Source organism: Camelus dromedarius, chromosome 3, assembly GCF_036321535.1.
Source record: "Camelus dromedarius isolate mCamDro1 chromosome 3, mCamDro1.pat, whole genome shotgun sequence".
Taxonomy (NCBI): Eukaryota; Metazoa; Chordata; class Mammalia; order Artiodactyla; family Camelidae; genus Camelus; species Camelus dromedarius.
This window is the reverse complement of record NC_087438.1, coordinates 77282752-77296234: the sequence shown is the minus strand read 5'-3', so window position 1 is coordinate 77296234 and position 13483 is coordinate 77282752. Positions and strand designations below refer to the sequence as shown.

Genomic DNA, 13483 nt, shown 5'->3' with positions numbered 1-13483 from the left:
GACAAAGGAAAAACTCTGAGTGATAGGAACTCTAAAACCATGGCACTAAATAAATTATTCTAGGCCTGTTAAATAAATAAGCATTTTCCACAAAGCCAAAAAATTAAAATGCAATGCAGTTAGTATCATTCTGAAAAGAAATTCCACATAAGCAAAGTCCTTTTCAGAATGGGGGGTGTTGGGGGGAGGCGGATTCTCTGGGACAAAAGAGTCTCTCCCTTATATAATCTACCCAGAAAGAGTTCCACAAAATCAAATGCCAAGACTGCAGAAGGTCATCAAGCCAGATGTAGGCCTATAAAGACTTAATTTAAGGGGCAGAGGGAGGGAACAGAGAGGGATTGGGAGCATGGGAGGAGATGGGATTGGCAGTAAATCTCAACAATTTTCAATAAATTCTGACCTCTTCCTCTATAATCAGCTCTCAGCCCTTCCTCCCTTGTAGTCTGCAAAGAAACTGAGGGAGGGTGAGCACTGAGAAATGACCAGATGAGAAATCAAGAGATGGGGTTCTAGGACCATGTGCCTGGGCTCTGGCAAATCACTGCCCCTCACTAGGTCCCTGTTCCCTCAGCCTTGGAATGGAAGGCTGGAGTACATGGTTCTCAATGTCCATGTCTAGTCTAACTTTCTATCATAAGTGAAACCCAGTCTGCTGTAACTCATGTCATCTCTTTCACATTTTCCCCGTGGTGTCTGCTGCACTTTCAGTCGGCATCATGGGGCTCAATTAGCTGAGGACATGTGACTACACACAGGCTTGGTGCAGAGAACCAGACAGCTGAACTACTGGGCAAAAGAATGGCTGGCAGGAAAAAGCAATGACAAGTAGAAACGAGTTTGGGTGAAAGATTTTGTCACACACAGTTGTGGCATTATCTGAATTCTAGACGCTTGAGATTTTCTTCACAGAGGAAACTGCCTGTAGCCTATATATCTCCTGGGATTTGTCAAGTGTTTGAAAGCTACCTATTTTAAAAATGTACAATCCAGACAAAAGCTGTAAAGCTTATATTATGACAGTTTCAACAACACTAAGATTTGCTACCATTTCCCTCAGTCACAGGGGATGTCAGTCCAATTCCAGGAGGCCACACTTGCTCCCTAGGCTTTAGCTCGCAATCCTGGAAGTTCAAGGCTGAAAGGAAGTCACAGGTGTTGAGAGAGGGTGAGTGTGTTCAGAAGTTGTCTTGTAGCCACCTACGTTGTTTTCCCAGGAGGAAAACCCTGCACATTATACTGCTCAGGACATGTCTCAAGCAATTTCTCAGTGTGTTGCAAAGTCATAGATGAAAACCACATACATATTTAAATGATATTAGCTTTTCTAACTTGCTACACCTTCACCTACTAAAACTAACAAAGTTATTCATAAAACATATGCAAGTACCTTTTCTCCAGCCCTCCATCAAGTGATTTAGACAAAGAGCCTGGAAGGACCAAAGGCAAATCCTTTACACAACATAAACAGCAATACTCAAAGCTTACAGAAAAGATTTTGGAAATCTAAATATTCCACAACCAAGGTTTCAAGTTACAAAAGCAACAGCAGCATGACTAAAACAATCCTTCTATCAGTCCTTCCTCAAATATGACAAATATTTACTGAGCACCACAACATACCTGCTACTCTTCTAGGTTCTCCAGCACTTAACAGTGAATAAAATATACAATGCTTTACTGCCCTCCCACAAGGTTTACTGAAAATTATGCTCAAAATATTAAATGTCAAATGTATTTTAACTGGGAGTGTTTCCTCTGCTCAATTACATATGCCTACCTTACCAAAGAACTAGTAAAAATAAACAAAATGCAGAGATAAGCATGTCAAACAATAGAATAGAATTAGGAGTCCAGAAATTAATCTTCACATTTATTGTCAACTGATATTCAATAATAGTGCCAAGACAACTCAATGGGGGAAAAACAGTTTTTTTAACAAATGAGCTGAGACAACTGGATACCCACATGTAAAAGAGCAAAGAATAAATCATAGACCTAAATGTAAGAGCTAAAGTCATAAAATCCTTAGGAAAAAAAAATATGAGTAAATCTTCATAATCTTGGGGTAGGCAACGGTCACTCAGGTATGACCTCCAAAAGTACAGGAAACAGAAGGATAAAGTGGACTCCATCAAAATTTAAAACTTTTGTGCATGAAAGGACACTGTCAAGAAAGTTAAAAAGCAACCCCAAGTCAAATATCTGGTAAGAAATTTTTATACAGAACATAAACAGTTTTTTAAAACTTACACGCAATGATAAAAAGAAAAATAATCCAATTTTTCAAAAGACTAGAATAGCTATTTCTCCAAAGAAGAGATACAAATGGCCAATAAGTCCATGAAAAGATGCTCAACATCATTATATGGCAGGAAAATGCAAATCAAATTAACAATTAGATACCACTTCACACCCAATAGGATAGTTATAATAAAAAAGACCTTATAACATGTGTTGGTGAGAATCTGGGGAAACTGGGGCCCTTAGACACTGCTGGTGGGAATGTAAAATGGTGCAGCCACTGTGGAAAACAGTTTGCAGGTTCCTCAGACTGTTAAACCTATAACCCAGCAATTCCACTCCTAGGATATATGAAAGACAAATTAAAACATATGTCCACATAAAGACTTGTCCATGAATCTTCATAGCAAAATTATTTATAATAGCCAAAGTCCACCAACTGATGGATTAATATGGTATATCCATAGAATGGAATATTATTCAGCAATAAAGTGGCATAAATACTGATACATACCATTATGAATGAACCTTGAAAACATGCAAATAAAGCCAGTCCCACAAAAGGCCATATATTGTATGAATCCATTTATATGAAATGTCCAGAATATGTAAATCAGTAGAAGCAGAAAGATGAGTGGTAGAAGGGCTGGAAGAAAATGGGAAGTGACTGGTAATAACTATGAGGTTTCTTTCTAGAGTGATGAAATGTTCTAAAATTGATTGTGATGATGGTTGCACAACACTGCAAATATATGAAAAACCATGGAATTGCACATCTTAAATGGGTGAATTGTATGATACGTGATTTGTATCTCGATAAAACTGTGTTTAAAAATTAAATAACTAAGAAATTAAGGAGTATAATTCCCTTGTATTCACGGAATCTAGAAAGTAAAAAGGAGAAAGATGTCTTTTCTTTCTCAGATTCATTAGTTTATGTCAATCTGGAGGTACCTTTTCTTATTCAGATTAATTCATCCAGTCAACAACTCCTTAGGAACTGGGCTTGACTTGGAGATCCCATTAAAAAAGACCCCTCCCTCAAGGCTTTGCACCTCGTTTAACAATATAGCTACCACTCCTTAGTCGTGGTGCTAAGGGTTTCACGTGCAGTATTTCAGGATAAGGTGGGAGGGCTTTCCCTTAATTGTACAGATGAGGAAGCCACTCTAAGAGAGTAAGTGACTTGGCCACTAAACCATGGAAGAGAAACTTAGAGCCACATTATCTATGATCAAGTCTGTGCCCTCTTTATCTTACTGTACTTCTCCCAGGACAAGGTGGGCAGGAAATTACAGAAACTTGTGCAATGACATGCAGGCTTGATTCGGGTCAGAAGAGGGACTCTCCAGCGCTCCACCAAGAAGTCTTCAGAGAAGGTGGCACCTGAGCAGAACCCTGCTTGATGAGAGGTGAGACTTCACTTAAACAAGAGGAGGTGGGTTGGGGCTTTCCTGGCAGAAGAAGCTTCGGATGAGAGGGGATGTGGAGAATTCAGACTAGAAAGTAGCTCAGTTTGCCCAGAATCTGTGACAGCTATAAGGCAGTGGTGGGAGAAAGGTCAGAGAAGGGTGGGGTCTGATCACGCAGGGTCCGGTGCAGCCACCATGCTCAGGAACATAAAGGAAGCTGCAGAGGTTGGGAAGCTGAGGGAGCATCCAAGACCAGATGTGAAAGACCACTCTAGAGGTAGTCAAAGGGCACTGCGCTGGTGGCCTGCAGCTGTGCAGCTGAGAACGGGCTGGAGGATGCGGGGTCGGGGGGTGGACTCTAGATGAGGGCAGGAGCACAGAGAGGAGGGGAGAAGAGACAAAGCTGGAAGGTATTCAAGTGGTGGAATTCCAACTCCAGGAAGGATGTGGACATTTAAGGAGAGCCCAGGTGCCCAAATCCTGAGCAGAGGGGTCGAGGGGACACCTACAACTCCCTCCTTCCTTCCTGACTAAACCCCTCCCCGGTACAGCCATTTGACTTAGGGAAACTGATTCCATCTCCACCCAGTCTCAGGGAGAATCTGTTGCCCTAAAGATGGTGCCATTGCCATGATGGCCCAAGAACAGCCACAATACTCATTCTCCAAAAAGACACCAGGGAAAGTCTGCTGCGGAACTTCTGGAAGAGGATTCTTCTCTCCTAAAATAAAAAGAGCCTGTCTCTACTCCCACCTTACATATTGTCATGTACAAATATCATCTCTAGAACCATTTACCCATCTGCGACTACCTGCACAGGACCCTGACTTCCAGAAGACAGAGCACAGAAGAGATGGAGAGAAGCTGGGAACTTGAGGTGAGCAAATAAAATTCCTCATGTTAAAACAGTTTGCAGTGGAATCTCTGTAACTGAGAATCAAAGCATCTCAACTCATCAAGATGGAGTGTGGCCTCATTCACAAACTAGGCAGCCCAGGGAAAGTCTAGAGGGAACAGAAGGGTCATGAAGGTGGGCTTAGACACCTCCTTAGACAGTGGGATCTCCATGAGACAATCAGAAATACAAATCAGATAAGAAGAAGGAAGTCTGGACTAGGGGTACAGATGCATAGTTTCAGCATTCCAGTGGTAGCTGAGGCAATGGGAGTAAACACAGAGGTCTTAAAAGGCACTGTTATCTATGAATATCAAACCACCACTGCCCCCTCACCCTGACTTCTAACAACCACACTTGCCTCTCAGAGAGCCAGCACCACTTTGGGCAGGGGAGTTACTAGCAAATAATAGATCATACATAGTAATAGTTTTCATTTATTGAGCACCTTTTATCCCATGTGCCTAAAATTCTTTTCTCAAATTCTCACAATCATCCCGTGAGGCAGGTATCACACCCCTCAGTTTACAAATGAGGAACGGGGGGATAATCAAAGAGTCCTCTGGTCGATTCCAAGAACAGTCACTGCAGGGCAGACCAGGACTTAAACACAGGGCAGGCATGGGGGAAGAGGAGAGACTGATGATCACAGAGCACCCAGTTAGGGGGCTGATTCTGGTGCAAAGTGGGAGCAGTGAGGATGGTGGAGAAAACCCCATTTTGACAAGTGACAATTAAGCCCACAGAGGCTTCTCAAATACAGCTCTGAATGAAGGGCAAGGTGGGACCTGAGTGGTTTAAAAACTCAAACGGTCCCCGTGGGCTAGCTCAGGAACTTCTTTCATGTCACTGTTCCTATGGGAAGCTGTATTCTAAACAAGGTACTTTCTAACCAACTTCCGGGACACCATACCCACCCAGCTGGGACTCTCTCCCAGCATTACTAACTGTGCGTTCTCATGTGCTCAGAAGGCAGCACTTCTGAACAATCTGCCACTGCGTTTGGTTTCCTCCTTGGTCTTGGTTGGCTGATTCCTCCCCTGCCATCTGACCTTTCGGTCACTGTCAGTGGGGCTAGCTAGCACTCAGCACCTTTCAGGTTTCCTTGCCGGCCACCACCTCCCTTGTTCTAACTTCCTCTTGGCCTGTCAATATCCTTGAAACAAACTTCTCACTGTCTTGGAAACTAAGAGAGCCTCTGGAAGAGCCGTCTCAGCCTCTGGGGACGCCGCAAGAGTGTTCAGTTACAGAGAAGTGGATTAACCGTAGGCGGCACTAAGGCAAAGTGGCTGTTTCACTTAGGAAAAAAAGAAAACAGGAAATATATACATGGTTCAGAGGGCACAGGAATGCAATCCACATTTCTGAGACTGGTAGACTCTCCAAAGTGTGGTTTCAGGCTTTTGAGTCACAAACTAAACTGGCTGGTTCCTGACCTTAACACACCTAGTCTAGATCTAAACAAATGATAACAGATGCCTGGTTAACCTTAATATATGAGACTCAGAAACAAATCTTGTTTGGATTTGATGCAGAAGCAAATGGCAGTTCCTCTTTACAACCCAAAGCAGGATGACCAAGAGCATTATGCACCAGCTTTACTCGCGGCAAAAACATCAGAGACAAAGCTTGGCCAAAGCAGTCAATCTCAAAGAAGCCAGAAGGTTACGGCGAATCGGATGTCTGACTTCTCCTGTTTATAACAACAGGCCTGCAGAAAAATCCATTGTGCGTCAGAATATAAAACTTATCATTTGTCATAAAAACACAGTATTTAACTTACTGACCCTGTCTTTTCTATTATGCCTTAGAGCCGCATCAGATGACGTTTATGTCACTTAAAGAGTGTAATGGGTGGTAAAGCAAGATTAAAAATTACACCAATGGTCCCCAATTGTGTAAACCTACACTATGAAACCAATTGACACTGTTCTCCCGTGGTTTACAGAATAGAGACAAGGAAGAAAAGCAACTCAAGTGTGAGGATCTATAAACCACTCTCGAAATATGCCTGTCTCCCAAAAGACTCTCTAGTTGTAAGGAGAAAGTTATATGTTATAAAAAAGAGAAAGAGAGGGAGAGACTTAGCATTTACCTCTACAATACAAAAACGGTGTAACTCATGTTTTCTGAAATAGCTGCTAGTCAGCTCTTCAATGCGCTGCATGCATTCAGTCCACTGCACCATCTCATTTTCTAGCCATTAGCAATGTAAAAATTAGAGTATCTTGGCAACAGATTTTTCACAGTGAGATTCACTTTATTCTAGGATCCTTTCAAGTAAAAATAAAATGGCAGAAGAACCTCATTATCCAGGAGATTTTCAATATGGCCTATTCCAACGATAACATTCCATTCTTTCCTCTATTCAAATTACAGCAAATAAGCATCTATTACATGTGGTGTACAGCTCTAGCTGCTGGGGATCACAGGTAAGGGCTCTCAGGCTTCTGGAGGAGACAGACGTGTCCAGAAAGAACACTTGCAATGTGACAAGTGCTATAACAACAGGATGTGTACGAGGCATGGACACTTTGCCAGGTCTGGCTGGGTTGAAGGCTTTTGAACAGATGCGACACTTGATTCAAGTCTCAAAGAGTGAGTTCTGATGAGTGTGTGCTCAGGGGAAGGCAAAAGGGTACCACTCAGCAGGAATCCCACGTACAAGGCACGAGAGAGTCTGGTATGTTCGGGAGACTCAGCAGTTCTGCGTGCCCAAAGAGCAAGACCTTAGCGTGGGCACACAGACTTGTTAAAGGTCTAGATCAGGTAGGGGTCTAACTCAAACAATGAAGGTTGGACTTTGTATGTAGACAGAAATGAAGCACTAAAAGGAGGAGGAGAGGATGCGGAAAGGAGAAAGACACAAGTTAACATTTTCTGGGTGCTTACTATATGCAAGGCACCTTGAACTTAGGAAGTGGGTACTATTTTGCCCCCATTTTATAGATGAAGATAAGTTACAGATCAGAGAAGGTAGTATCTTTCTGAAGAACCCACAGCTAGTTAGTAATCAGTGGAGCCAAAATGTAAACCCAAGTGTTCTGACTCTAGAGGCCATGCTTTTAATCACTTCAGTACATTACTCCCAGAATAAGAATGTTAAGCAAGTTAAGGATATAGATAACATCTTGTTTTCACTGACCTAAAAAGTACATGACTCACCTTTCTAAAAGAGAAAAAAGAGGGCATCCGAAAGTTAGTCTGCATCCAGTATGAAAGACTGTGCACACAAAACAGAAGAATGAAGGAAGCTGCTACCCTCTATAGCAGTGGTTCTCAACTGAGGGTGATTTTGCACATCAGGCGACATTTGGCAACATTTGGGGATTTTTTGGTTGTCACAACTGGGCAAGAGATGCTACTGACATCTCAGGGGTAGAAGCTACAAATGCTGCTAATTACCCTACAGTGGACAGGACAGCATCCCCCAACAAAGGATTGTCTGGTCCTACTCAGATACAACCTGACACAAACTACTGAAGAAAAGATGAGCTTCCCATCTTGTATTGCAATAAAAATAACAAACCATTGTCCATATGGCTAATGGAAAGTCTAGTCTGGACATCTTACCCTGAAACTTAGATTTAACTTTATCACTACCTGCTATGGTTTAAATGTTTGTGTCCCCCTAAAATTCTTATGCCAGAAACTTAAACCCCAAAGCGAAGGTCTTTAGGACGTGGGGGTCTTTGGGATTAGTACCCTTAAAAAAAAGGGTGAATCAAGCTCCCTAGCCCCTTCTACCATGTGAGGATACAACAATAAGTCTTCAACCTAGAAGAGGGCCCTCACATGACCATGCTGGCACCCTGATCTCAGACTTCTGGCCTCTAGAACTATGAGAAATAAATTCTCTTGTTTATAAGCCACCAGTCTGTGGTATTTTCTCATAGCAGCTTGAACAGACTAAGACACCACCCATGCTGAAAAGCAATAAAAGCTCTGCATTACTTTAAGTTTAGTTCAAAGTTAGTTCAACTTCACATAATAGAATTCAAGAACAATTATGCTAATGGGGCTGCAAAAAGTATGATCCACCATCAACCAAGAAAATGATAAGCCCTAGAGAAGGACAGCCACTACCTGTGGGAGATAACAAACAATGCTTTCCCCCCCAAATTGCTTTCAAGTCAAACAATGGATGATAAATGGCATTTTTAATCCTTTTTTTCAAGGAAAAAAGACTTTTGAAAAATTGAGGGGACATGTAAGTCTGAGGATCTAATGTATAACATGGTGTGTATAGGGGATAAAGCTATATTGTATAAATGAAATTTGCTAAAATAGTAGAACTTAAGTGTTCAACAATAGAAAAAGGCAAATATGTGAGGTGATGGAGGTGATGGTTTATTAACTCAATGGTGGGATGGTGGGAATCCTTTCACAATGTGTGTGTGTATTAAATCATCACAATGCATACTTTAAATATATTACGATTCATTTGTAATCACACCTTAATAAAGCTGGAAAAATACTTTCAATTTTTTTTTTAATCCAAGGGAGTATTTATACAGTACTTCATTTTATACAGCCGCAACATGGATATCATATTTGAATTTTAGAAACCTAGATGCAGTGTGGAAAAGGGGTACTTCTATCCCAGTCACATCTAATTTACTAACCTATCAAAACCCACAGCCAATCTTATATTAACAGAAATGTTGGTGTATGATTACTTGCGTCAACCTATGTTTATAAGATCACTGACTATGTACCTTACATGGTTGTTATCAAAAGATGTAAGTATTCACATATATACTTAACATGATTTGTGAAAAACTACTGCTTTTCACTTTTTCCCATTTTCTTAGATGTTTCCTTTACCAATCCAAATGGAATGAAAATGATCATTCTTGGTAAGTGAGATGCATATAATGTAAATCCCCAACTTCTAATTGTTTTTCTAATTTATAGGGAAGTTTCTGATCAAAGCATCAAAACTGACTCACAATATTCCCTTAGGAACAACAGGATGATTAGAAAGTAACTTCATTTAAAAGTTAATGGATGAACTGTACACTTAGCTGTGTGAATTGTATAGTATATCTCAATAAAGCTGTTTAAAAAAATTAACAGTATTTCCATCTTGCTGTCATATTGGTTTCATTAACTTCATCAAATACACTAAGGGAAAAATAAGCACCTCAGTGTTTATTACATTACTACTCAGAGGACTAAAATGTTGAAATGAAAACACTAATCTACTTATTTGCAGCAGCAATTTTGTGGACTAAATCATCAAACCTTGTGAGTTTTTCCATAAAAACCTTTTGCTAATCAAATGACAACTTATAAAAATAGTCTGAGTCACATTCAAGTTCTGCCTTCTAAGAGAACAAAAAGAAAGATTTCTATCTCCTCCAGCACAGAAAACTACAAAGGACATAACAAAAGTTTTTCTGAACAAACATTGCTCAAAAAACCAAGAGACCAACCACAGCAGAAATTCTTCCTAAAATAAACAACAGAGATAGCAAACAGCTAAAAGCTATTGTGCTGCTCAACAAACAACCAACAGCATTCAGTTTATATAAACTTGGGTTTTTAAATCTTGAACAGGGCTCACACCACGAAATGCATGCAAAAGACTTTCTGCTTGTCAAGGTGAGGTTACCTCTAAAGCAAGTTAAGAAGGCAAATTTCTACATCACATGAGCATGAATACGCAAAGTGTTTTATTTTTCTAATTATTTTTGAAACAGAAAATTAGTTTTTATTTAAACACTACTTATCTTCATGTAAGATGTGTTAACTATTGTCTTCAGCTTGAAACACTCTCCACGGGAACAGACACATCAATTTTTCTCTCTAAAGTCAATGATAAACTTTGATCTGAGTTGCAGAAAATCACTTCATAACTAACTTTTCAACGAGTAATTTGGTTCTTAAACAAATTCAACGAGTGTTTTTCAAAACAGCACACAGAAAAAAATGTCTCACTAAGCCTCTCTCCTATTTCTTCTACTTAAATTTACTACAGTTAATCTTTTTCAACACACAATGCATTATTATAACAGTAATGTAAGCAAATTCTTAAGTAACTATTTATGAATCAGTAAAATTCTTTCCATTAAGGGATGAAATATGTGAATAATTTTAACACAAAATTAGATGTCTTTGAGATAGAATGTGAAAAAGGTCATCCAAAAATAAATATTAGGAAATATTTTTTAAAAACCATCTTTCTATTTTAATTTCATGGGAAAATGTCACATGCTTAACTTTGACTTTAATTAATAAAAATCAAAATTATCAAGAGTACTATCTGGGGGGCGGGGCAAACACTATAACGGTAGTTAGTTACTGGCTATTAACTTTAAAGTAATTGTTTACTATTTTATTTACAAACTAAAGTAGGAGTTAAAGAAAATGTCAAGTATGTACAGAACAACAAAATACATGTATGCATTCAACATCTGAATACCATCTACATGCAAGATGCTGTTCATATATCACACTATTTATAAACATGTGTTTAATTTAGAACATACCACAAGTAGATAGGTGCTTAACACGTGCATTTTATGGTAGCATGGTAGTTACAGATAATGTGTTTAACTCTGCCAAACAACACCTGTGTTACATATATGGCCATCAAAATAATTGTGGTATGCTTTTGTGACACTCAAAGAGGCCAAGCCTGCTGCAAAATGATTACTTCCAACACAAGTGTCCTTAAATTATTGTTTAGTTAAATGGCATATATCCAAAATAATAGCATTATAAAGTTGCTACTGCCTTAGAATTACTCACCAATTTTCAACCTATTTGTAAAATAAGATAAGCATCATCAGGTTATAAAAAGTAATTATGGATCAGGATTTTTGATTCATGTTTCTTTGACAAAATTATTCCATTTGATCCCAAGTTTTGGCTGCTCTCTTGACAGAATAATGTACATGCTCCACAGCTGACAAGAGTAAGGCTTTCATGATTAAATAGGAAGCTCACACACCAGATGACTCCAGACTGCAGACTTCAGAAAGATTTCTTTGTTGTTTTAGTATCAGATCATCAGTTATCTTTCTCTAATTGCTTCTAAGCCAAAAAGAATCTATGTATTATCAAAAATCTATGATCTTTTTGTGATTTTTGCCTATTTTATTAGCACAGTACACCAAAGAATGTTAAATTATCTTGTAAAGTTCTTTTCCTGATTTTATGGGTAAGGGGGTGCGGAGGGAAGGGTTGGGGGTTGAGACATAAAGAAAAGTTAAAAATATACAATGAACACTCTTCCCCAAGAGTTTTTTATTGGCCTTGAAAGGAAACACAGAATCTGACCAGCTTTTACTTATTATAATTAAAGAGGAAATAATATTCAAAACAATTCCCTTAAGGGTTCACTTTACCTTGTGGCTTTTTAACTTATCATTTTGCCCCCTTTCTCCTGCAAAAAAAATGACAGCTGTGAAATTAGAATTCTGTACACCAAGGATGGCAGCAACAAAGCTGAAGCTTTTGGCCAGGAACAGTTACTCCGGTGTGCAGAAAGCTATGTAAAAGCTGATTCACACAAGGAAATGCCCAGAGCCTACGCCATTAGGATTAACTTCTGTGATGACAAGACCAGGAGAGGACAATTGGCAGCCTGAACTTGATTTCTCAGACGGCCTGTTCTATGGGAGGGAAGTGGGGGAAAGACGGTTTCCCTTCATCAGACCCAGCAGCTGAGGTATCTAAAATACCTAAGTTATTTAAAACTGAAGGAGAAGGGGAAACAAAACAACAAAAACGCTCCAGATTCGATCATCTCTAGGTAGCTACGTTGTTGCTAGAGAAAAACAAGCGCGCAGGCGCGTCTGTCAGGTTGTCAACCATAAACACAAGAAGTCATCAAAATTAAGGAAGTGGATGTCTGCAAAGCTCCCACAGCCTTTTTGTTTGGGTTCTCTAATGCTAATAGCAGTAATTGCATTTTAATGACCTACAAAGAGGTGCAAAGTTATTAGCTCGCTTGCAGAGACGTTTACTTAAAGGTGGGGATAAAGCGAGGTTACTTTTGGAAAAGGAAATTATTTCTTGGTCAAAAGTAGCATTACCCTACCACAAACACAGGCGACACAATCACAATCACCCAATATATGTGTTTCAACGAGTGAACTATTTTACTTCCCCAATAACCCTACCAAGAAAATAAAGCCTTCAACAAAGGCGAGGAAAATCGTGCCTTCGACACTTCCTGTATATTCAACTCTGCGCCTCTTTGGGAGCTGCGAGGGCTTTAAACGCTTTTGGAGGAACCGATATAGGCAAGAGTTTGCGTCTCAGTTGCAGAACCGTGGACTGTACCTCAGAGTTGGTGCGTGGACTACCCTACGCGACGTCAAACTTACTTTCCTTCAATGAGGGAGTCAAAGTTAACCCACCCTGACATGTCCACCATCCACCTGAGCGCAGGAAGCAGCTGCCGCTCGTTCCCACCGCGCGCAGACCCCGCCGCCTGCCCGCCCGGTGACAGCCCTCGGACAAAGCCGCGGGCCCCTGAGCCCGTCCGGCTGCCGCCCCCCACCCCTCACCCCCACCTCCACCACAGGCTCCCAGCCCGCACCTACCTTGATGCCCTGCTGCTGGGTGGTGAGGGTTAACTTGGATTCATTCAGAAGCAAAACTTCGCAGTAAAATTCTTCCGGAACAGCGCAGAAACAGCCCATGTCGGCTGTGGCCGGCCCCAGCGAGGCGAGAAAGCGTCGACCCAGGCGTTCAGCCGCCCCTCCGCTCAAACGTGAGGCATTAATTTGCTGTCCGCGCCTCGGCGAGGACGAGAGGACCAGCTCCCGGAGAGGTCCAGGGCCGCACGGACAGGCTGCCGGGCGCGGGCGGGAGGTAAGGAGAGCGGAGAAGCCCGGGAGAGTCAGCGCCCGGGAGCCGCCGGGGAAGAGCCGGCGGAACTGGGTGCGGAGGGCGGCGGCGCGTCCCCGCGCATCCT

At 41.0% G+C, this 13483-nt stretch overlaps 1 protein-coding gene across 3 annotated transcripts in view; it reads right to left on the bottom strand.

Moving 5' to 3' along the window:
* The window catches only part of EPB41L4A (erythrocyte membrane protein band 4.1 like 4A), a 217768-nt gene extending 204543 nt beyond the window's left edge, over positions 1-13225 (bottom strand). For all 3 annotated transcript variants that reach the window (XM_010987509.3, XM_010987510.3, XM_064483177.1), the window contains exon 1: positions 13110-13225. In XM_010987509.3, the coding sequence (XP_010985811.1) occupies positions 13110-13208 (99 nt within the window). In that variant the 5' untranslated portion in view covers positions 13209-13225. The remainder of the gene's footprint in view (positions 1-13109) is intronic.
* Positions 13226-13483: the final 258 nt, after the last annotated feature.